The following is a 23,344-nucleotide window of genomic DNA, read 5'->3' on the forward strand; positions in this document are numbered from 1 at the left end:
TTTGATAACTAAGTGATATTGTTTTCATAACGTAAAAATTTCGCATCAAGTTTGTTGTCAAATGAGTTAATACACAGAAAGTGACGTGAGTAAAATTGATTCGCTTGCTTGTTAAACAGAATTTTAATGTTTGGTATGTTTAAAGCTTGTTTCCTACCACCATTTTATCGTTACCTCAACTATTTCTTACCACGCATCAATCCAAACTAAGCCATCACAAGCAGAAATTCCATATTCCTTTTATACTGTTCTCAAACATGAAAAAGTACATAAAAACTCGCAGGCACACAAAGGCGTCACAAATAGGGCACTATAACACGATATACTTGAAGCTAGATCTTATAAAGACAACGTGTCTAGCTCTTAAAAGCTAGACTCAATGTTTTGGCAAAGTCTACCGTAGTATCATATTTCTAACAGACTATTACTTGCTAGCTAACAACTAGCCTGTTATTGCAGATTTTGCACACCATCATTTCACAGATGATATTTTTGGACAATTTAATAAAGATATAGGTATTATTGATCTCTCTGGTCTCTGCTTATCCTCGTGGGAAAAGGTGTGAGTTTATGTGTATAAATATTATTGATTTTGTTTATGAAATGTTATTTTTCGCGTAACCAATTAACCTTGTTATCATGAGAAACCTATTTATTTGTCTGTTTGCCAGGCTTTTATGGCTAAACTTTGACGTGATGATGATTTATCAATGTGATAGCTTCCAATATAACACAAACAAAGTAATAGTAAAACTAGTGCTCAAATAATTAACACTTGTACTGCTTTACTACAACTTATCCATTCGTTTATATGAAACACATCGCACTTTTTCTACTCTCTAAAATCTACGTAACTTCTCCCATGCGTAAACCGAAGCAATAATAAAGGAGAGCCGGCAAAACAAGGCCACATATCAAACGTTCAACAACAACTATTTATTACGTTCTGTCACTAACAATACTATACAGGTCAGAGGTTCACAAACAGGCTCTCTGTTTGATTAAATGCATTTACCCATCTGTCAATATATTAAATATCGTAATTTTGAATACCCTACTATTGATAGCTATCGACGATATTTTGTATGAAGAACTCAACGCCCCTGGCGTATTCTGCAAAAACGATTTTTTGCAAGTAATTTAAAATGCCATCAAAAACATTCTGTAAAAACCTCAAGTCTCGCCGTAAAAAGTTGTGAGATCTATATAATACCAAGTCGATTAATCTATTTAGTCTCTACTTAAAGGACCTTCTGTCTTAAGTTATTACGTATGTTATTATCATGCCAATTTAAAAAAAATACCTTTAAAACAAATAGACCGACCTGGCCATCGCATGATTTGATTATTAGTATGTATCACACTACACAGCACGACAAGAAGTTAATGCTCCTGAAATGTTAATAATGGCGAATTTGTGTTTTCTTGCGATGACCAAGTCGATCTATTTGTTTTAAAGGTATTTTTTTAAAATTGGCATGATAATAACATACGTAATAACTTAAGACAGAAGGTCCTTTAAGTAGAGACTAAATAGATTAATCGACTTGGTATTATATAGATCTCACAACTTTTTACGGCGAGACTTGAGGTTTTTACAGAATGTTTTTGATGGCATCTCACTTCTTTTTGTAGAGCGAACATAAGTCCAATTAGTGTGGAAAGACGTTTTTTTTCATAATTCAACATATTTTCTTATGGGAATGTTGTTCAGTTTCATGGGCTAAACACCCTTACCTACCCTTTACCCCCTCCCGTTATGCCTCATATAGTAGGTACCTATTTACACCTATTTATTTTATTTTCTACAGTAATAATAATTCATTAACTGCAAATGTAACCTTGTAATTTTATACATTTATATGGGATTACAAAGTTATTGTTGCAGTTGGTGTATTTAGAAAACTGGACCGAAATTAGAAAATATTAAATTTTTCCCATGATTAAGACACTAAACCCTATTTGTATTCTAAATTTTAAGCTTCTAAGTCTGCTAGAAGTACCTTAGACTTTTGATGATCGGTGAGTCAGTGAGTCAGTGAATCAGTGAGTGACAAAATTCAAAATTTTAACAAGTTGTCATTCTTAAACTACTGGTTCAAATTGACTGAAATTTTAAATATACCGTGTTTATACAATGACTGATTAGTTGCTGAAAATCCAGGCTTCTTGTTTTATCCACAACGAAATTATAGGGGTGTCAAAAATAGCCCGAATTGCTTCGAGAAAAGGATGTTACGGCCGTGCCGCTTTTTTTTTGCTCGACTTGCGGGGGCACTTCCGTGCCCCCAGATGATGGTACCTACTGACACGCTTCGGAAGTATAATTTCCGAAAACTATCAACAATCGCCTAGCTTCGACAAATTTGGTACGAAAAAATGAGCAGTGCTCTTAAAAATTAAGTACATTGTTAGAATATTTGTTCTACTACTGCTACTCAATAGTGCTAAATGCAGGAAATCGTTACAACGAAATAATAACCTACCTTCCTGTATTGAGAACAGATTACCTTTTAAAAAATGTTTTACGGAGAACTGACCAACAACGCCTGTAGTTGCAAAGAATTAAATTTTCAAGTAGATTTTAGATCTCATCTTTAAACCAGATAATACGGAGTGTAGAGATCGTACTACAGGTCAAAGGACCTTGACAAACAGGCTTTCTACTTGATTAAATGCATTTACCCATCCATCAACATTCAGTGGTAGGAAGTAGGGGGTGAAGAGGGGGGAGGAAGGGGTCGAGTAGTGAGACGCTCATGACTTTGAAATTAGGAGACAACTTCGATCGAGTGCACTTACCCATTTATAGAGGGGCGACACCATTTGACCGACGACGTCCTCTTTGACTTGGATAGACGGGTACAAAACTTTTAGACAGATTTATGGGTACTATGTTATAAAAGGAGCACGAAGATTTAACATGTAATTATTTTTTCTTTAAGTAAGTAGTTTTTTTGGGTGTCATATACGTATATAACGCTCTTAAACATAAAAAATATTCAATCCCTGAGTAGGTGATATCGGGGATGAAAATTTTCCTTTATTTTACTTGCGCAAAGTTTTTTATTTGTTCCATTGTCAAAGTTTTTATAAGCATCTCGATCAATAATTATTTTTTCAGTTTGCAATTCGTCTCTAACATCTCAAAAACAAAATATTTTACACTTGAGAACTAACTAAATTAACGCGTGTCAGTTTATTCTAAACTAGGCTACATATTTGATTACTATATAAAAAAAAACATTCACATAAAGAAGAACGAGTTTTCTATATCTATACTAATATTATAAAGCTGAAGAGTTTGTTTGTTTGTTTGATTGTTTGTTTGTTTGTTTGTTTGAACGCGCTAATCTCAGGAACTACTGGTCCGATTTGAAAAATTCTTTCAGTGTTAGATAGACCATTTATAGAGGAAGGCGTTAGGCTATATAACATCACGCTACGGCCATTAGGAGCGGAGTAACAACGAAAAATGATACAAAAACGGGGAAAATTTTTCTCATGTGACGCAAGCGAAGTTGCGCGCGTCAGCTAGTCACGTATATGAAGAGTTTTTCCTTACGTTTTTTCTTTACGTATCATAAGAACTGCGTGTGCAAGTGTACAGCGAGGCGTCGCGCCGGCCGTCACCGTTTACGATCAGATAACTTTCAAGCGGGAGTTTTTCAATGAATTCTAAATGCGCGACTACCGGCGCGCCCTCACTGCAACTCGCTTTGTCTCTCATTGTCAACTGATCGTCTCGATACTATTGTGTCGCTTTTTGAGTTTCACTTTTGTGGAGTAGTTGTTTTATTTTAAAACTATTTTGAATTATTATAAGTGGAGATATAAGAGAGTTTTTGTTGATGTTGGGTAAATGTTGGTTAGTATAATGATGCGTTTGTGCTATAAAATTTTCGCGTTGCATGTTTATTACTTATAGGTATAAAAGGATACGGGAATTCACGCGAACACGCATTTTACCTTGGAAAGCCTTATAATGGCACTCACATATATCGATACCTCCTAATAATATAATAAGTACCTATTCCTACTACATATATAACTTCTTAAAAAGGCTTATTATTTGATATGTTTCTATATTACTTCGGGACTTATACCTTGGTGTAATATTGTTTGTTAGCAGTCAGTAGCTAAAAGAAAAAATAGTGTCATTCAAACAAAATAGTAATGGCAAGTAATATAAATATGTGGTGTTGAGAATTTTCAAAGAAATATTTTTTAAAAAAACGAATGAATGAATATTTTGCAAGAAGCCGTAACATGCAAAAACTCAGTACTGATGCAAGAAGCTGCTCAACTGAGATCCTTGTCGACAGTCTATTTACATAAATAAGTAAAACAAAGTTATCGACAATCGCAGATCGGCTTGTAATATGATAAACTCTTTGTGGAACATTTTCTAGGTTTCTTTCTTAGAAATGGACTTCAGACTTTAAATTCTACTTTTATATTCTGAATACATAAATTATTACTGCTTTAGTACAAAGAACGCTTTCGAGTTCCTAGAATATAAATTAATTACTCCAGACTATTGATTTAGTTTTAAAATTAAATTAATATTTTATGTTCAAATTGAATTTGTTATATTACATTATATTCCTTTTTTTAGATAATCTAGTGTCAAAGGGTTTAAACTTTCCTGGCGATAAAATACTTAAGAGTGGCCATAAATATTACACAAACAATTAGCTAAAGTACATAAAGCCCCTATCATATAATAATCTAATAACCTCTCTCCCAAAAAATTACTTCAGTTTGAAAACTAGAAACCATCTTTTTTTTTCTTTGAAACCTATATTCACCGATTTAATTCATATTCCAAAGTATCGTAGTAACTGCATAGCAATAAGCCTTTGAGCGTCACAATGACGTATACGTCACTCATGACGTCACACGCTCATCCTTGCCCGACAGCGCGGAAGAGTTTAACGAAGTTTTAATTAACTCGAGCTGTTTGTAGCGATGTAAATAAACAGTTATTGTGGAAGGATTAAGAGTTTCTGTTCCGTAAAGAATTTAATAAACCACTTGGGAGTTTTTTGTAGTTTATTATCGTTGCTTTATGAATATTTATTTATTATTATAAATGTAGAAGTCTGTGTAACTGTCAAGCTTTCGTTTAATCATAAATTAATAATTTCGCTGAACTGATTCTGATGAAGCATGGGACAGCAAAACAAATATTATATACCAATGTTTTTTAGCATATCTTTACTAATATTATAAAGCTGAAGAGTTTGTTTGTTAATGTCTGCTAATCTCAGGATCTACCGGTCCGATTTGAAAAATTCTTTCAGTGTTAGATAGCCCATTTATTGAGGAAGGTTATAGGCTATATAACATCACACTACGGCCCTTAGGAGCGGAGTAGCAACGAAAAATGTTACAAAAACGGTGAAAATTATGACCCTGCATTCTCTCTTATGTGACATGTGACGCAAGCGAAGTTGCGCGGGTCGGCTAGTATAAAATATGAGCATAAAATTTCTTTTGTTAAATATATTTTTCAATGTGAGACGCGGTTTGCTTTAAGAAAGTTGAGAATAATACAAAAAACATGTAAATAATAGTAGAAGAATAATAACGAAAAACAGTCCTAAAAAGTTAAGAATTTATTTTATAATGTTATAAAAATAAAGCAGAAAAAGCTTCAGTGAGACAAAAACTGCTGGGCAAAGTTACCGGTCTGTGGCTAAAATAAGGCGTAACTAAATATAAGAAGTACTTAACCAAACTTCAAGTTATTTTTAACAATAAAACTCAATATAATAAAACTAATAATAGACACAAGACACGAGTAGGCTAAGTTACTTATATACTGGGCAAAGTTACGGGCAATGTTAGTACTTAACATTATTTAATGCCAACAGAATATCATGAATGAAATTTATTATTTAAATTAGTTTCTTTTGAAGTAATTTAATTTAGTTCAGACAGTAGAGCGTGTACAAAAACTGAAATTAAATGAGAAGCTACGATTTACTTTTAATTTCTTTGTGGAAGTTCGTGTATTATTTCTTTCGGTGATTTCTATTAATGTTAAACTAAAGGCTTTTATTTGTTCGTCCTACATTTATCAGTATTTTCGTTTAGGGTGGCTCCTCCGATACCATTGCGTCGAGCGGTCGGGGTTCGATTCCGACACGGATCAATTTTTGTTGCAATCCTCAAATAATTGTTACGGGTCTGGTTGTACTTTGTGTCCATTGTTTGTATGTTTATAAAAGTCCCCCCCGACACAAGAGCAATTATAAGTACGGGAGTTGTCTTAAAAAAACAATCTAGTATTTCAGTATTTTAAGCTCAATTCCTGTATCAATTTGGGTGATTTATATAGAGGCGAAACATAATAGATTTTCTTTAAAACATTTTTTAATATCTAGACAGAATTTCGGTCTAAAGTTAGCTAAAACACGTAATGTAGAGATTGTGTTACTCTGACGTCTATTACTTTTTGCACCTAAAAATAGATGATGGATGTTCTGTTCTTTCAGTTTCTTAGAAAAAGTATTATTCTTAGATATAACTTTGACTTTGGTAGTATAATCTTTCTTTTAAACTTGTTCAAAAAAGGTCTAGGATTCGACTATTTTTGTAAGGCCTATTACGGATGTTCTCAAATGCTGTATACAGGGTATTGAAGTACGCGTTTGTATCACAGTACCTACAAGTATGCGGTATTGTACACCACAACTGGAGGAATACCGTGTTACCCTCGATTTTTGATCACGCAGGCCGATAACGCGTTCATAACTAATCAGCATTTTTATTGTGACTTACCTAAATGACAGACAACGCGGGAACTGTATTTTTAAAACGCGTGCTTTTTCACAAATTCTATCAATACATATCACTCGTAAACTCGTAATCTACATCTACATACAGTCACGCTGTCGCCTCGGAACTTGTTTACTTCAAGCGCGAACATTGGCGTACAACAAACAAAGTGATACGCAACAAAGACGCTAAAACTACCACTGCGTAATGAATACAAGGGACACATACATACTGATGATAATTTTAATTTCAACGAAAATTTACCTTTAAAATATCTAAAATTCTTTTCAGACTTTACGACACTAGAAATTCATTAAATATATGTAGCTGACCCGCGCAACTTCGCTTGCGTCACATAAGAAAGAATGGGTCATAATTTTCCCCGTTTTTGTTACATTTTTCGTTGCTCCTATTAACTTTAGCGTGATGATATATAACCTATAGCCTTCCTGAATAAATAGACTAAATATCTAACACTGAAAGAATTTTTCAAATCAGACCAGTATTTCCTGAGATTTGCGTGTTCATACAAATAAACAAACAAACTAACAAATGTACTCTTCAGCTTTATAATTTTAGTATAGATTTTATTATTCTTAAATTCATTTCATTCGTGTTGGAGGCCAATCTACATTGTTCTCTCGTGTCGGAGGCCAAGACTCATTTTGGGTCGTTGAGCCAACGGAGTAAGTAAGTACGACATTAGAACTACCTCTGGTATAAGTAGTATAGGCGATACACAAGTGATAGATAGGCTAGACAAGTGATGGATAGACTGCTGATACAAAAGTTTCGGGTTGGTATCTCGGGTCAGGCAAAACGCTATCGAGCTCTCTTCTAAAAAAAATATAAGTACGAAGTTTAGTAACGGAAACGGTATATTCCAATAGCTTCGCCCTTTGTGGACCAACAAATTAATGGCAAAACGTGACTGTATTTCTTACACCTCTGCTCTCTTACTTTACATACTGGGCTCGTTACTAAACTCCAACCTATTTGTAAGAATCCTACTAATATTATAAATGCGAAAGTTTGTGAAAATGTAGGTATGGATGTTTGTTCACAAAAACTACTAGACAGATTTTAATGAAATTTGGTACAAAGATAGTTTATAACCTGGACACAAAGAATACTTTTTACCGCGGGTTTTTTTTCATGCGGATGAAATTGAAGGCTAGTATTTTAATATATAAGACAAACCCAATAGAACTTTTAATCCATACTACTGCTAATCTTAGCAACAACGCACATTCACTTTCAAAAAATCTTAAGCGCTTAGATATTCCCAGTAATGTCGTCCAAAATTAACTGATCCCTTATCTTGTAACTTGTTTTATGAACATCGTTCAAATAACGATAAAAGTGAATGTTGGAACCGTTAAATGAATGTATATAGTGGGGACTTAAGCCGAGGCACGGCGCGTAATAACTTGACTCAACGTCTGTCTTTTGATGAGATAAAAATACGCTTAAAGACGGTTTAATTTGTTATAGACTATGATAGCGATGAAAATATGGTGACATAATAAAATCTGACTAATTTTAGATGCCATTGTGTTTAATTTTCAAGAGTTAGGTATCTCTACAATCGGTACTACCAAGTTTCGAAAGTGTAACATTTAAAATGTTCCTATAAATTTGTTAAGGGCGCTGATCAGATATCCATTTAAAATTTATAATTTGATAGTGGCAGAAAATTTCGCTACTGATCGAAAAAACTGCAATTAATTTTACTACAAAACACTATTTGGGTACTTTTGAGTAGATTAATGAAGTATTTTTACAATTTTTGTAAAAATCTGGCCAGTAAAGAACTGAAATACGTATTTTAAACTAACTCCGTACTCTTCGTTGAAATCGGTACAAGGGTTATTTTTGAAAGCGTAGCCGACCGACAGATTTTCACATTCATAATATTAGTCACTTAAGTTTAGGTCATCAGTAAAATATTGCAAACATTTACAAGTGTAACATTCGAAATGCTAGAAACAAAATGAAAAATTTCCAGCAAAATTTGATCTTTCCAAGCTTAAACTCTACTGTTCTGCATAGCCAGCGGTCAGTCCCACCGTTTGTGGCTAAGGTATGCATTTCAATCCGTTTGCCTGCAATGAGACAGAAGGTATGCATTCCAACGTTCCCAGGTTTTACTCCGGCGATGTGGAAGTGTATAAATCTTGGGCGACGTTACTCGTGTAATAAAACTGTCCCAGTATATTAGGAGAGTTGATGGAACGATGCACAAGTTCTGACTGTCGCTTCTCTGATCTATGACTTGGGTTAGCTGTTTGTTTCTAATAGTTATGTACTAATTTGGTAGAGTATTACACCGTTCTTAAATCTACAACTAATTGAACAAATTTCAGAGTTTATTTTTATGTATAATCAGTTGCATGTAGTACAACTAACGTCGTCATTAGTTTGATACTGTGTGCCACAGTCGATATTTTATATTGAACACCTTGTAGGTTCAGCTGTACAAAGAATATTAGTCAGACAAACTGTCACCTTATTTCCAAGTTAATGGGGTTTCTCGTAAAATAAAATATTAATTACACTTTGCATGACCCAAAAGTCTTTGTTTTTGACTGAAGAGACTTTTAAAATAATCGATTGGTAACAGTAAAAAATATGTAGTACTATGTAGAAAAAGCAGCCAAATTAAAGAGTACTCCTAAAATCCAGAGACTGCATTTGCAATGTGTTCAAGAGGCAATGAAAAGAGCAATTGTTAGAGAATACATTAGCTGTTTATATTCCGGAAAGTAGTTAAAGTCAGCTGAGCGAGATGCGTTTAATGACGCTTGTGGGGAATGTGCACGTCCATGAATTACTGCCAGCCGTCCTTGAGACACATCATCAAGGAATTTAGCTATTAAACGTTTTGTGAATGGATAATGTACTCTGCATAATATTATAGTTAGTTAGAAAAATTAAGTACTTTTCTTCCCAACATAAAACATAGGCCGTAATGATATGCCAAATGTATCTTTTGCTTTCTTATTTACCACTAGCTGACCCGCGCAACTTCGCTTGCGTCACATAAGAGAATCATAATTTTCCCCGTTTTTGTAACATTTTTCACTGATACTCTGCTCCTATTGGTCGTAGCGTGATGATATATAGCCTATAGCCTTCCTCGATAAATGGGCTATCTAACACTGCAAGAAATTTTTAAATTGGACCAGTAGTTCCCGAGATTAGCGCGTTCAAACAAACAAACAAACAAACAATCAAACAAACTCTTCAGCTTTATAATATTTAGTATAGATGTTTTGATACTAAATTTTGTCAAAAAAAATATTGATATTACTATAATACATAAACATGTTGTAACAATTTATAGGTTGTTGCTGTTTGATCGTCTTCGATTGCGTTTGCAACATAATCTAGCAGCTCGAATTTAATCCATACTAATATTATAAATGGGAAAGTAACTCTGTCTGTCTGTCTGTCTGTCTGCTACTCAATCACGCCTAAACTACTGAACAAATTTGCATGAAATTTGGTATGGAGATATATTGATATCCGAAAAAGGACATAGGCTATATATCATCACGCTACGACCAAAAGGAGCAGAGTCCCAGTAAAAGATGTTACAAAAACGGGGAAAAATTTCACCCATTCTTTCTTATCGGACGCAAGCTAAGTTGCGCGGGTCAGCTAGTATAAAATAAATTGATTTTAAATGACAACATAGATATTCAATTCCTCCGTAGTATAAAAACGCTCAAGTACAGACACCATCTGCCAATGAACTGGCCGGTAACAACTTTGCATCTCATAAACAATAAAAAAACATTGTGTAGAGAAGCTGCGGAGTAAGTTTTTCAAACTAGCAAAGAACGGATATTAAATCAAGCGGGTAATCTGCATAAACGCCGGCGAAACTGGCAACTTTGTCGCGAAGCAGCTGTGACGTCACTGGGTGGTGCAAATTAGCGCTTTTTTACTTTGTAGTCTTAGATCTTGAGCGATATTGAAGCGATGGAAGATGAACTTAGATTTTTTAGTTGGGGAAGAATGGATAAGTTATTTAAACGTTTTGTTGTCCTGAATATACTTGGTGAAAGTTTATCATATTTTCAGTAAGGTGATGAGATATATTTTTTATGTCAAATGGCATCTTATATCATCCTTCTAATATTATAAATGTATAGATAGATATTTGTTACTCTTTCACGCAAAACTGCGTAATAGACTCATGTGATTCGACTAGTTAGGCTATCAACACATAGCAATAATATAACAAACCTTCTCTCACACACAAAATAGAACACTGCTAGGTGAACTCCATAGCTAGCTCCTCTCACAACGAGAGCAATAAGTCTGCCATCTAAAATCTGTATAACACTGAACATTATTATAAACGATCCTATACTACAGTACAAATACAAATTTAAATCACATTGTTTAACTGAAAACGTAAATCAAGATTTATGTGACAGTTAGTTTGGACATCCTATTGCAAGCGCCATCTATAAATATAATGGCTTATGGTTGGATGACAGAAAAGCCCGCATTTGAATATCCTGCAAGCTGGCCAGTCTGTTGGATAAATTTGGACACGGTCCAGATGAAGCCCATGTGGCTGTACTGTCCAACAAAATATTGTTTAGCAGATTTCTAGCTTTGGTAGTTTAATAGTGTTCCTAATAAATATGCTTTAAGTGTACACCTACTTGTGTGAAACAGAATTAGTAATTTAAGAAAGACTACTAGAAGTTCAAGTTTTGATATTACCGCTAGGTGACAATAATATTTGATTCCGATTGACAATTTAGTAAGCGCCTTGTGTGCAAGTTTCGCAACTGGAAGAGGTAAACAAAATTCTAAATATTATACATCCGTGACTCGTAGGCTTATGCAGCTGATGCCGGCATGTTTGGTTCAGACGTTTATTTGTTTCAAGAGTTTATTTTGCATCCATAGATTAATTAACTATAATCTCGATAAATCGTGCATGCCAAGACTTCTTATTAAGTTACCGGACTATAATAAAACGACTCAAAAAAACAATTTAATTTCTCAAATCTGAAAATAGTTCTCTTGCAGAAATTTCTCATTTATCTGTCCAAACGGAGTGGTAATACTGCAACTGCATCAAAGGACATTAAACTTGCATTAGCGCTGCTTAACTTTTACATAAAGTTTGAATCTTATTGCCGCGCTCCGACAATTCACCGAGTTCTATTCAATTTGTACTGTTCTTCTTTATTAAAGGAATACGAATGAATGTCTGAATAATACTGGGAATTCTAGATGGGAGGATACGTTAAAGCATTTACTGGAGATTCTAGGCTATTTACAAGTTTTAAGCAAGTTACCAGTTATCTAGTTATCATAGTACCAGCTGTGCTCAATTTGGATTCCGATGTCTGTGAGTCATCCAAAAGATTTTTTTGCTAGTGGCCCCATCCAATCTTGGCCGGGTATATAGTACCTACAATGTAATCCCGTCGGACTAATATTAACGCTGTGATGATTGATTAGTTCTCTAAACATCTTCCTATAAAGAAAACTTTATTGGTTGACCCCACAAACATAGCATTTTTTTCTTTACTTTAATTTGGCATGGTTAATAAATGGTCACGAGTCATAATAATTTTGTTAAGGAAGACCAATACATATATTCTTGATCGAACACAATACAATTTGCTGGTCTTTTTTCATACTATCGTTTACCGTAAGATAACAAAAACCTCTTATCGTATATTCATCGTCTTAGAAATTCAGCAACTAAAAAATTAAAGGGTCTTTTCTCGTTTCGTGTTTAGTTCGCAGTTTGTAAACGGGTTAGACCCATATAAAAGATTTACTAGCATTAGGATCTTTTACGACATTAAACAGTGTGCTGTCATAAAAATTGTTTAGTTGATTTCGCACTATTGTATTTATATCACTTAACTTGAATTTTTCTATAGAGTTCATGAATTAAATAGTGCAATTGACTTAGGTCTATCTATCTGTCCGTCTGTCCATCTGTCCGTTGTCTGCCAGTCAACATAAAATAGATATTTGAAAAAAGCTGTCTTACAATAAGCTTTGTGGTAAGGAGACCCTGGTGCGCGAGTTTGAATACTTTTCGGGTTTTGTATTAATAATAACAAAACAATATTGACGTCGCAACAGAAAACTTCAAGAGTTTTAAAGTTTTTTAATGATCAACTGAATCTCTAAGTGCTTATTTTTTAATTTGTGGCATAAACACTAGTCAAATACAATATACATAAAGATTAAATAATATGCTAAGAACACGTAATTTCGACCAACATGAATATCAAGCCAGTACATCACACCGTATCACCAAACTAGTCTATTATCACATCAACCCATTGAACCCTATAAGAAATAATAGTCTTAGCGAACCGTCCCCAAGATACGACGCACGGTCCACCGAGTTCAATGACCCGTGAAGATACGGCGGGTGTTATCTCACGGTGATTATTAATTCAATAGTCAGCAGAATTGTCCTATTGTCGGGTAATTCTATAGCAGATAGGAACGGGTAAAATGCTGCTTAAAAACGGGGTAAATTTTGTGGGAATACACCATGGGGAGTTATGGTGGTCGTTTGTGGTTTTTTCTCTATTTGAGGTTTTTTTTGGATAGTTTTAGATCTATTTACTCGGAAACAAACTATGTAGTGTATTTATGACGGTATAAAAATGTTGTTATGAATTACGGATTGAGAGGTTTTATCATTTTAACTTTAAAATTAAAGTAATAAGTAAGTAAAAATAAAACATCGCAAATGAGCTTTACATGTCAAAGTTTTAAATTATCTTTAAATTGATCTCTACATCATGCTGCATATACAAAAATATTAAAATAAAGAAAAGGAAGATACCAGTATCGTAACAAGGCATAGTATTTTTTCTTTCTTTTATTAGAATGTAAATACTCCAACTCGCACATAAAAACACGATTAGCCAGCGTGATAGACTGAAGGCCTAAGCATTTCTCGTCCCGAGACCCTTTCCCAGCAGTGAAATATAATTCAATTAATATTCCCTCATTAGCAACATTTTAGCGCTCCACAGTACCGCGTCAATTCGACAATGTCTTTGTATTAATTAGGAAGTTTGACGCAGTGAGACAAGCAATGATAAGTAATTGTGTTACGCACTGTTCAACTGTGATGTTCTTATCCTTGATTTACATTCAGTAAGCATTTGATGTGATATTGTAGCTAATTAATACCGTAATTATATCAAATAAATAGTTTCATTAATAGATAGAAATTTCGACAGCGAAGTTATGAAAAATGTTATCTAAAACTCAATAATTTATGCGAAAGACTAGCTGTTGAATGTAGTCCCTATGTCTAGTCTATTTCAAACAATTCTTAAATGCTATATTTGTCACATTTAACTGTATCGTACTAACCGAAATTTGTTTGACCAATTCTTAAAACTTAAAAATCGAACTAATTAAGTTAATGAAATATATTTAGCCCCACTAATGGGCAAAGATGTCCCGAGATGAAGGAGAGCGAACGTTCTCAAGAACTAGGGGTTAAACTATATACAAATATAAATGTTTAAATGTTAAATTATTTTCTTCACTTTTCATAGACAATATTATACAAGTTTGTTAACTATCAACTCCTTAATACCTCATACCTAAATCAGTTACGTAACGTTATAGTTTCGTAACAAACATCAGCTTTACATAACGAAGTATTTGGTTATGTAAATAGCGGTGACCCATAGGCCTAACGGTCTGAATCGATCGTTGCAATATCCATTCTAGCGAGCCGTCCATGTAAGCTATCCGAAGCCACAGATTACATCAACGGATTATAAAATAATCCAGCTTTGTAAGCGGTACGCGGCTGAAACTTCCACTGTAAGCTAGACTAGAAGCAAAGGCTAGTTTTAACGTAGAGTATATACCAAAGACAAAGTGCTTTGTGATAATTAATGTCTTATTAAACCTTTGTTCAGTACTGGGATGTTACTTTTGAAAAGGCGTTAATATGGGTAGAGTAAAAGTGTTTTTGTTTTGGGTATTCGATGCTATCAGGAAGCAAATGTCGGGCTACATTGTTTGGATAAAAGGCAACTCCATAAATGACTATTTGGTTATGAAAATACAGCTAAATGCTTCCAATGTTTTCACAATACTAATTGCAAACTCGACTAAACATAAAGTAAGCCGATGTCAGAATCAGAGAGAACATTAACAAAAGTTCCAACAACAAAAATCAGTTTAAAAAACAATCTCTCGCAAAAAGTGTCCACGAAGTTGAATGAGTCATTACGCCGCACAGTAATCGAAAAGAGCGGAACCGTCCCTAAATGAAAACATTAATCGAATTTTCCACTTTTAATCGAGAACTCGGAACTCATAAAGCAAGTTCACTGCCTTGTTCCTGTCGCCGACAGCCGCTCCTACACTTGGATTAACGAAAAATTCTTAATTTTCGCCTTTGGAAAGCAATAATCGGCCGTTTGGCCCCTTGGCTGAAATTAATTTCGATTTTATAAGGCCCATGGACGGTATTGTTGGAAACTTTCCAGACGAGAGTATATCTATCGGAGTTAAAGCCGAGTTATGTTGGAAACATGTTTGACAGAGTCTCTTTATTGTCAAACATGAAAGACTCGTGTAAATAAAAAGTTTTCTATGATCATTACTTTGGTGGATAATTTTTCGATTGATATAAAAGTTTTGCTTAAATCGAATTATAGGATACTGTCTTTTTGATTCTATTTTGTGCTGCAGTGGTGACTTTGAACAATTTTTCGAAGAACGTTTCAAGTTCAAAGAAATATAAGTTAATCTACTTTCAAAAGTACATGACTTTGGGTATATCATTCTAACTAACTTTGGGTCTACAAAGTTGATTGATACATACCTAATATTGCGTCACATTTGTGTGAACACCAACAATGGTACATCGGGACAGCCAATAATACAAGCCAAAGTTTACTACTACTCGACCAAAATAATATATTCTAGACGAAAGCTTTCCTTCCAAACATCACACAGGCATAAATATCAATTTCAGCTTCCCTAACGACCCTAATTAGGCTAATTAATTTAGGAAAAACGGTATCTGAACTTCCAAGAGATTTTTCTAACAAGCACCTCCCACTAAAAATTAATTGTGTGTCACAAGGCACTTGACTAAACTACGTATTTCGTTCGTTACACAAAATTAAGCAAAAAGTGTCTGATTTTCTTTTACTCATGGTTAGTCTGCTGTTAAAGTCTTCCAATTTACTAGCCGTTCACTTAACTTAGACTTTGCCAAAACCGGAATATTATTTTTCTTATACAAATTGAAAGCATGTCTTGACAAAACATGTATTTTGTGACAAAAATATTGGATTCTTGTCAGAATGTGATATGCCCTAATCATATCTTGTGCAATGGTAATAAAGGTCAGCTATAGGTGCCACCAAACACTTTGACATTGATATATTGCAGTACACGGTTTTAAGATCAACTTCAATCGCGTCGGTCGAGATCAGTCAGGCTTTGAAGTGCGTCTACGTCCTGCTTCCTTCATACTTCGACTACTAGACCTCAATTTCTTTAATAAATTTTGAAGAATTCTTACCAGCTTCAGCAGCAAGAGGTGCCAGTACTCCCCCATCCTTGAACCACCTGGTGACAGTGATGTGGTGCCTCACAGTCGCTGGCACAGTGCATGTCAGTAGCGCCGCGCCGCCCGCGACGCCGTGTGAAGACTGCACGCGCACCTCCCATGGCACGTCCATTACTGTGGAAAAGATGATGGTTTTAACTACTGAGTTTAAACATCGTGTTGTTTTTTGATGCGATGGGGTAGCGATTGAAATGTTTTGAAAGTGAAACAAACAATTTACAGCCGCTATGATTCCGGATATTTTGAATGAGTAGAAAAATAAATGTATACATTTTTACATTCTTTAGAGGTATACAGAAGTTGCTAAGATATAGATCAAGTATTTTTTCCCCAGGAGGTGCAAAAAAATACAAAGTTTATTTTCAAACTAGCTAAACCGCGCGGTTCTACTTGCATACATAGTTTACTCCTCCATTTCAGTCGTTTTGGGCTGTATTTATTTAGATAAACAAATTTGTAGATAAAGGCAGGAACTGTACCAAGAAAAAAGTTTTCCAAAATACTTCTATGTTGTAATCATCAATTCATTATTATCGTAACTAAATAAACACTATCTAGTAAATTACACACATTACAGCATTTACACAATTCCGTAATCACTTGCAGTGAAACTAATTATCATTGTTGTTCATTCAACCGTATTTATTGCTTTACAAACCAGTAGTGGAATTAAATAATTATCAGATTACAAAGTATTTTTACATCTCCTGCATTTATAGAAAATATGATTTTTAGAACAAAATAATTATTTAGCTTTGTTATTTCTATGAGGTAAGATGTAAAAGTGTAAAATAAGTTAATAAGTTTGTAGGGATCGTATTCTTTGGTCTCTACCTACCTCCGTTGGAACTAGGTGTACTTTTATGTCTGTGTGTTCACACACAGTTTATACATGTTTACTAATTGTAATCAAAGTTACAATTGTTTATTCTATCACCGATTTCTAAATAATGTCATAATGTCGCTCTCCCAAAATCTTTCTTACCAAAAGTTGCTTTACCTGCCTACGAGCGCCATACTTCTTGCATATCCGACTCTAACCACAAAACTAGCCGAATCCTGGCTTCAAGGTAAAATCCCCAGTTGCAAATGAAACGGGTCATCGGCTTAACAATCAATACTAATCAGTGACAGTAACTGGGTCGTGTTCGTAAGCCGAACTCGATACCGGTGCTCATCGCTCTCATACATCACTCACTCATTATCCTTTAGAAGGTCTAATGGTGCTCGCATACCGTGGTCAAATAACATTAATTTATTCTGTACCTTAATCATTTTTATATACTCAAATTCTATAAATAGTTATCACTTGTTTCAACGGTGAAGGAAAACATCGTGATTTAAACTTGCATGCCCAGGAGTTCTTTAGAACAGTTATTGCTGCAGCTGTTGTTGCATCGTGGATACAAACATAATTCATTTGAAAGTTGTCTGTTACGTTTTCACAGCTAAACCGATGAACCGAGTTTGATAAAGACTACTTAGGAAATATTTCAAAAGTCATGATCAAATTTACGGTATTTTCCAAAATTTACTCCTATAGAATCAAATAAGGGCAAGAAATTTTTGTAATACCACTTGGGCCAGTTTGTAGTTAATATACAGCCTTTGAAACTTAGCTTAGGTTTCATGTTATATAACTATCTAGTGTAGTAGGTCCGTAATGATGACATGACATCGAGTGACGTCATTAATTAAACGGAGCCCACATCCCTCGGAATTGGGTTAGCGGTCGCTGCATACATCAATTACGTGCACACGAACGTGCAGGTTTTCAACTTTGCTCTGATGTTTGATAGATGTGATTGGGTTTTGGGTGGAGAAGATATCTATATGTCGAAATATGTATAACGCAAAGATGACTCATGATTGTATAAGATAAGGTTTTTGGTTTGAATGAGTTCTAATAATTGCAATTAAAAGTGTGTTGTAAATATAGCCTTTTATTACCTTACTTCAGACGCTTGTTTATAATGTTGGGGTAATGTAAAAAACTAAGGAAGTTATTTCAATGAAATAAAAACGTTTTGTGATTGTGTGATAAAGTATTTTCACAAGTAAGTCACATTGATGCAAAGATGTCAAATAAGCGCAGCCAAACTGTCTTATACATCTACATACCAAAATATTCGATCAACTGAATAAAATTCAAAATTTGTTGCTTAACTTATTACTAAAAATTATTATGTATATTTGCTTAAAATTTAATAGCAACGAGTTAAATACAAAATACATAAATCTTAAACCGCGTTCCATCATTAGCGGTAATTCAACAAAATACATTTAGTTTTAAGTCAATACAGTTGAAACTTACCGAGTAGAGCCTCCGAAGACTAATTTGAACAAACTTAAGGCTGTAGACACGAAAGTTTTACGAGAAATCGGAGATGTACGAATAAACTCAATTCATGATATTGCTTAATGTTTTGTAATTAATAGATTTCAATGATTCTAAAAGACAAGTGTGAATAAGGCAATTTAAATTTGTAGGAAATGTCACAAATGGTTATATTTGGTTTATGAGAAAAAACATTGTTTTAAATTAGATTTATTTGATTTGGAACTGCTTCTTTGATCTGAGTAGTGTGTGACTGATTACGAGTAGTACTAGGTTTTGATTTTAGATTTCGGCAAATCAGCGTGTAGGTATATTTGGTAAAATTTTATCAACCGAACCGTTATGAAGGATTATGCAAGAATTACCCTCATTGACTAGAATCTTGCTCCAGTAACAACGTAAATTAAGTTTTATTTATACAGCTCTGCTTATACCAGAGCAAGCATGCCATTATAAGGGGTTGACGATCATCTAAAAAAAACTACCAACGTGGAATTTTGGTTAACAGATTTTGTCGTAGAGCTATTTATAAATTCAAATCCTTAACATTCAAGGCAGTACACGAGAAATGTCAACACACGTTTCCAAACCTTCCTGTAGTTTCCACGAAATAGAAGTCGAGCCTATTGGCATTTACTGGAAACAGTTTTACTCACAGCTGGCCTCTATTGAGAATTCTCTCTACAACCAGAAAAAGTCTAACAATACTAAGAGTTGGTGAGATATTTCCGCATGAATTTGACCCAAGGTTAATAGATTAAATGGTCGGTAATTTATGTAAACAAATAAATAATATTGTTTCCTATTTTTACCTTATTAGCAGGCATATGCTGGTGAGAGAAAGGGTAAGCAAAAAGAAATCAGTCTATTAGCTATTCCGGAAAGTTTGTAAACTTTGAAATGCCAAAATTAGTAATACAGTATGGATGGATATCTATAAATTTGAGTGCCATCCCACTACTTAGTAATAATTTCATTCTGAAAGCAGACACGTAAGCCTATTATATATTATTATCTTTTAATCCAATTAAATTTTTAACAACGTCGTAGACAGTCAACTAATAAATACTTGGTATTTATAGATACCTCAGTAGTACAAAGTGTGTGACGTGAACTAATAATGCTTCGATCACAAATGCCGCAAATAAATTCAATCACCAACATTCCTTTGTAAGTCTACCCAAAAATATTCGAGTTGAAATCTTTTTATCTGTTTCAATTTTAATCCAATTCTGTGGTACGTTTGATGCGGTTTTCATTTGTGAGTGTGTCGTGTTCCGGGCGGCTAATTCTCAGCCCTTCTTGTGACGTCATGTGGAATGCAATAGCCTTGACGAGGCTGGTTCAAATTGTTTGTGCTGTCTATTGATGGGCATTTGATTTGGGTGGTATTTAGGTCATTTGCGTTGATTGGTCTAGTAAAATTGTTTTAAGTGATTTTATTAAACTGCTATCGGCAGATTTTCTGAAATGGTTTTTATTTGTACTATCCTTTCAAAAGTTTTCTTTTCCGTTTTTACTTTTCCGAAGATTCTACAATCTTCGTTTCATCATCACTAACTAATCGGCGAGATGGGAGACATAATATACCTAATCACATACATATGACTTTTAAAAAATTTAAAATTACAGCGTTAATATTATTTTATGCTACGGAAGAATGGAAACGTACAGCTTATAGCTCATCCAATCCTACGAAAAATATACACTATGCTTGTATGCAAAAGTTTTAGACATGTAAATCTTTTTACTAATCTTAAATGAATCGGTAGTAAACGCTACATCGGCAAACTGAATACTTACTAAACGTTCCAATCTTAAACAAACCTAAAAAGGTTTTAACAATTCCCTTAAAACACACAATTACCGAAGAAACAGTGTTAAAATTAATGAAATTCCTAATTGAAAGTGAAGCTTGCATTAACCCTTGCGCCGACTATTCTCGTAATCAGGTATCTCGCATTTGTGGGGAGCTTAACACGAATTAACCCTCACTCAGGGCGGAAGGTTGTATTATATCTGACAGCTAATGTCCACGTTATAACATGTGGTTGCTTTACTTATATGATTTTGTAGGAAATGAATATTTATGTTGAAAAGATGAAAGAGTTTAGTGCAGTTTAAATGTGAAAAGGCGCTTAAGTTGTTGATCTCCAGTTGATAAAATGGAAAATATATAATAATGTGTAATGCAGCATAATAATATAATTGGGTCGTGTAAAACAATAAAAAATATAAAAAATACCAAGATTTTAGAATCTACATTCGAACTTATAAACTTTTACAATTTACTCTCTGATCAAATATATAATAATATATTATATGGGTTAGGCATTTTTAAAATCAGAAAGTTAAGGACTAGCAGTGATTGATCAACGGTTAAGTACCTATTAAAATAATTTTGAGGCAGTAACTTAAAACTTACTTACTTACTTTTTGTGATTTGTAAGACAAATCACAACAAATCAGAAAAGCACTATCAAATTTAAAAACTATACCCAAAAATAGTCGCAATTAAACATCCATAAACAAAACAGTCAGTCAAAAGTAATAAGGTGTCAAACGTTCCCCCTACGGGGAGGTTCTCGTAATGAAATCCGCGGGAGTCGGTCATGAATAATAAACATCAGCCGGACTATGATTTCCCTCGTCGCCGATGGCCGAACAAAATGTTGGTTAACTCTCGCCAGACATTAGTCTGTCACACAAATGACTATGATACGGTATTGTGAAGGCAATTATCGCTGCGGCATAACTTTGTACATCATATCTGATGGTCTGTTTTATATCTGTTGTTTCATGGCTAGCTGCCTCTGCGGCGCTGTCGACAGTGTAGCCGACTTCTGATCATGAGGTTCCGGGTTTTAATTTCCGGGTCGGACTAAGTAGTATTTTTTTAAACTCATCTTTGCCCAACGGCTGAGCAAGGGTATCCTCTTAAACGAGGTAGCGGGTTAGACCTTGAGTCCACGCTGACCAAGTGTTAATGACGATAAGTGGGTGTATTTAAATAAACCTCTGCCTAAGCCTTCGTGTGTAACATGCGTGATATTATTAACTAGCTGACCCGCGCAACTTCGCTTGCGTCACATAAGAGAGAGTGCGTCATAATTATCCCCGTTTTTGTAACATTTCTCGTTGCTTCTCCGCTTCTATTGGCCCTAGCGTGATGATATATAGCCTATAGCCTTCCTCATTAAATATGCTATCAAACACTGAAATAATTTTTCAAATCGGATCAGTAGTTCCTGGGATTAGCGCTTTCAAACAAACAAACAAACAAACTCTTCAGCTTTATAATATTAGTATAGATGTGTCATGGTTATCTGGTACTTGGCAGTAAGTGTCACCACACATATTGAGTGTGACTAACTTTGGCGACATAAACAACTACTACTTTTGTCAAAAGGTCTGGGGGTTCTAGGCTTAATGATGTTGCCTTGTTTCTTAGTTCTTGGTACCTTGATAGAGTTCAAGGATTTCTTATTAGATTGATTTAATATGTCCGTACTGAAGTAAACATTGTTTCCTATTAGAGTAAAGTTGGTATAAATCCAACACACATGAATGTTATAGCAATTTGTTTTGTAAGCGATTTGTAGGCGACAGTTATGTAAGATATACGTCTTTGTCTTTGTCGCTCATACACCTGATGCACTTGTTTTTCTTTTGGGTTATGGTTTTATCTGGCAATAGAATAAGTTTTACTTGCCGTATGGGTATAGGCAATATAACGACTGCAACTGTTTGAAAATTCACAACGTTATTTTTAAATTAACAGTAAATACAATTTCATTATCCACATACGTATTCTCATTTCAATTGCTAATATATTTAGTTAACTTGAATGCAAAATGTAACAGTTGTTGGTTAACTAATAAACAAAACAACTAAAGATTAACAGCACCGTACTAAGGAGTTTACTTAGTATCGGATTGCGCAAATTGACTGCGGGACAAATGGCGGCGGCGAAGTGTTAATCTTTCTCAGCCAAGTTTTAAATAAACATTCAACTGCCGCCGGAAAAATAGCATAAAGGAAGAGAATCCGATTGGAATTTTCTTTAATCGGCTCTCCGCGATTTATTCTTAACCGGATAAAAATTCAATACTTCATTTCCTCAATGGAACGTTCGCGAAATCGGTTTCTATAATTAATTTCTTTTTGTACGATATCAAAGTTTGTTAGTTGTTTGTAAATTAAAAACGTGTTCAAGCCTGTATTGCGAGGATTCCTTCCATAAACAGACTCGATTAATTTTTGTAAAGGAAATAAATAGATTGTAAGAACGGTTTGCCCTCCGCAAGGAGCAGCGGTGGGCTTTTTTAATTATTCAAAATATTTATTGGTTCCTGGTTCGAGCGAAACAATTGCGCGGAAGAAAATTGAATTTTGTGTGGGCGTGAAATTGTTGCGGGCTTTACGAAAAACCTTTTGTTTTGTACATATTTTTTTATTTTAACAGTACCCATGGGAGTCTCTGTAGATTTTGGGTCCGCATTAATTTATTTTTCTGTGAGAGTGAATAAATATTTTTTAATTGTCTATTTCTTATTTCGTGCTGGGTAATAATAACTGAGACCAACATTTTGTTGGTCATC

At 34.4% G+C, this 23,344-nt stretch overlaps 1 protein-coding gene across 3 annotated transcripts in view; it reads right to left on the minus strand.

The window, feature by feature from the left end:
* LOC142981905 (cell adhesion molecule Dscam2-like) overlaps positions 1–23,344 on the minus strand; it is a 221,668-nt gene that overhangs the window by 42,066 nt on the left and 156,258 nt on the right. For all 3 annotated transcript variants that reach the window (XM_076128169.1, XM_076128079.1, XM_076128247.1), the window contains exon 5: positions 16,358–16,519. In XM_076128169.1, the coding sequence (XP_075984284.1) occupies positions 16,358–16,519 (162 nt within the window). The remainder of the gene's footprint in view (positions 1–16,357; positions 16,520–23,344) is intronic.

Source organism: Anticarsia gemmatalis, chromosome 1 (assembly GCF_050436995.1).
Source record: "Anticarsia gemmatalis isolate Benzon Research Colony breed Stoneville strain chromosome 1, ilAntGemm2 primary, whole genome shotgun sequence".
NCBI classification, from domain to species: Eukaryota; Metazoa; Arthropoda; class Insecta; order Lepidoptera; family Erebidae; genus Anticarsia; species Anticarsia gemmatalis.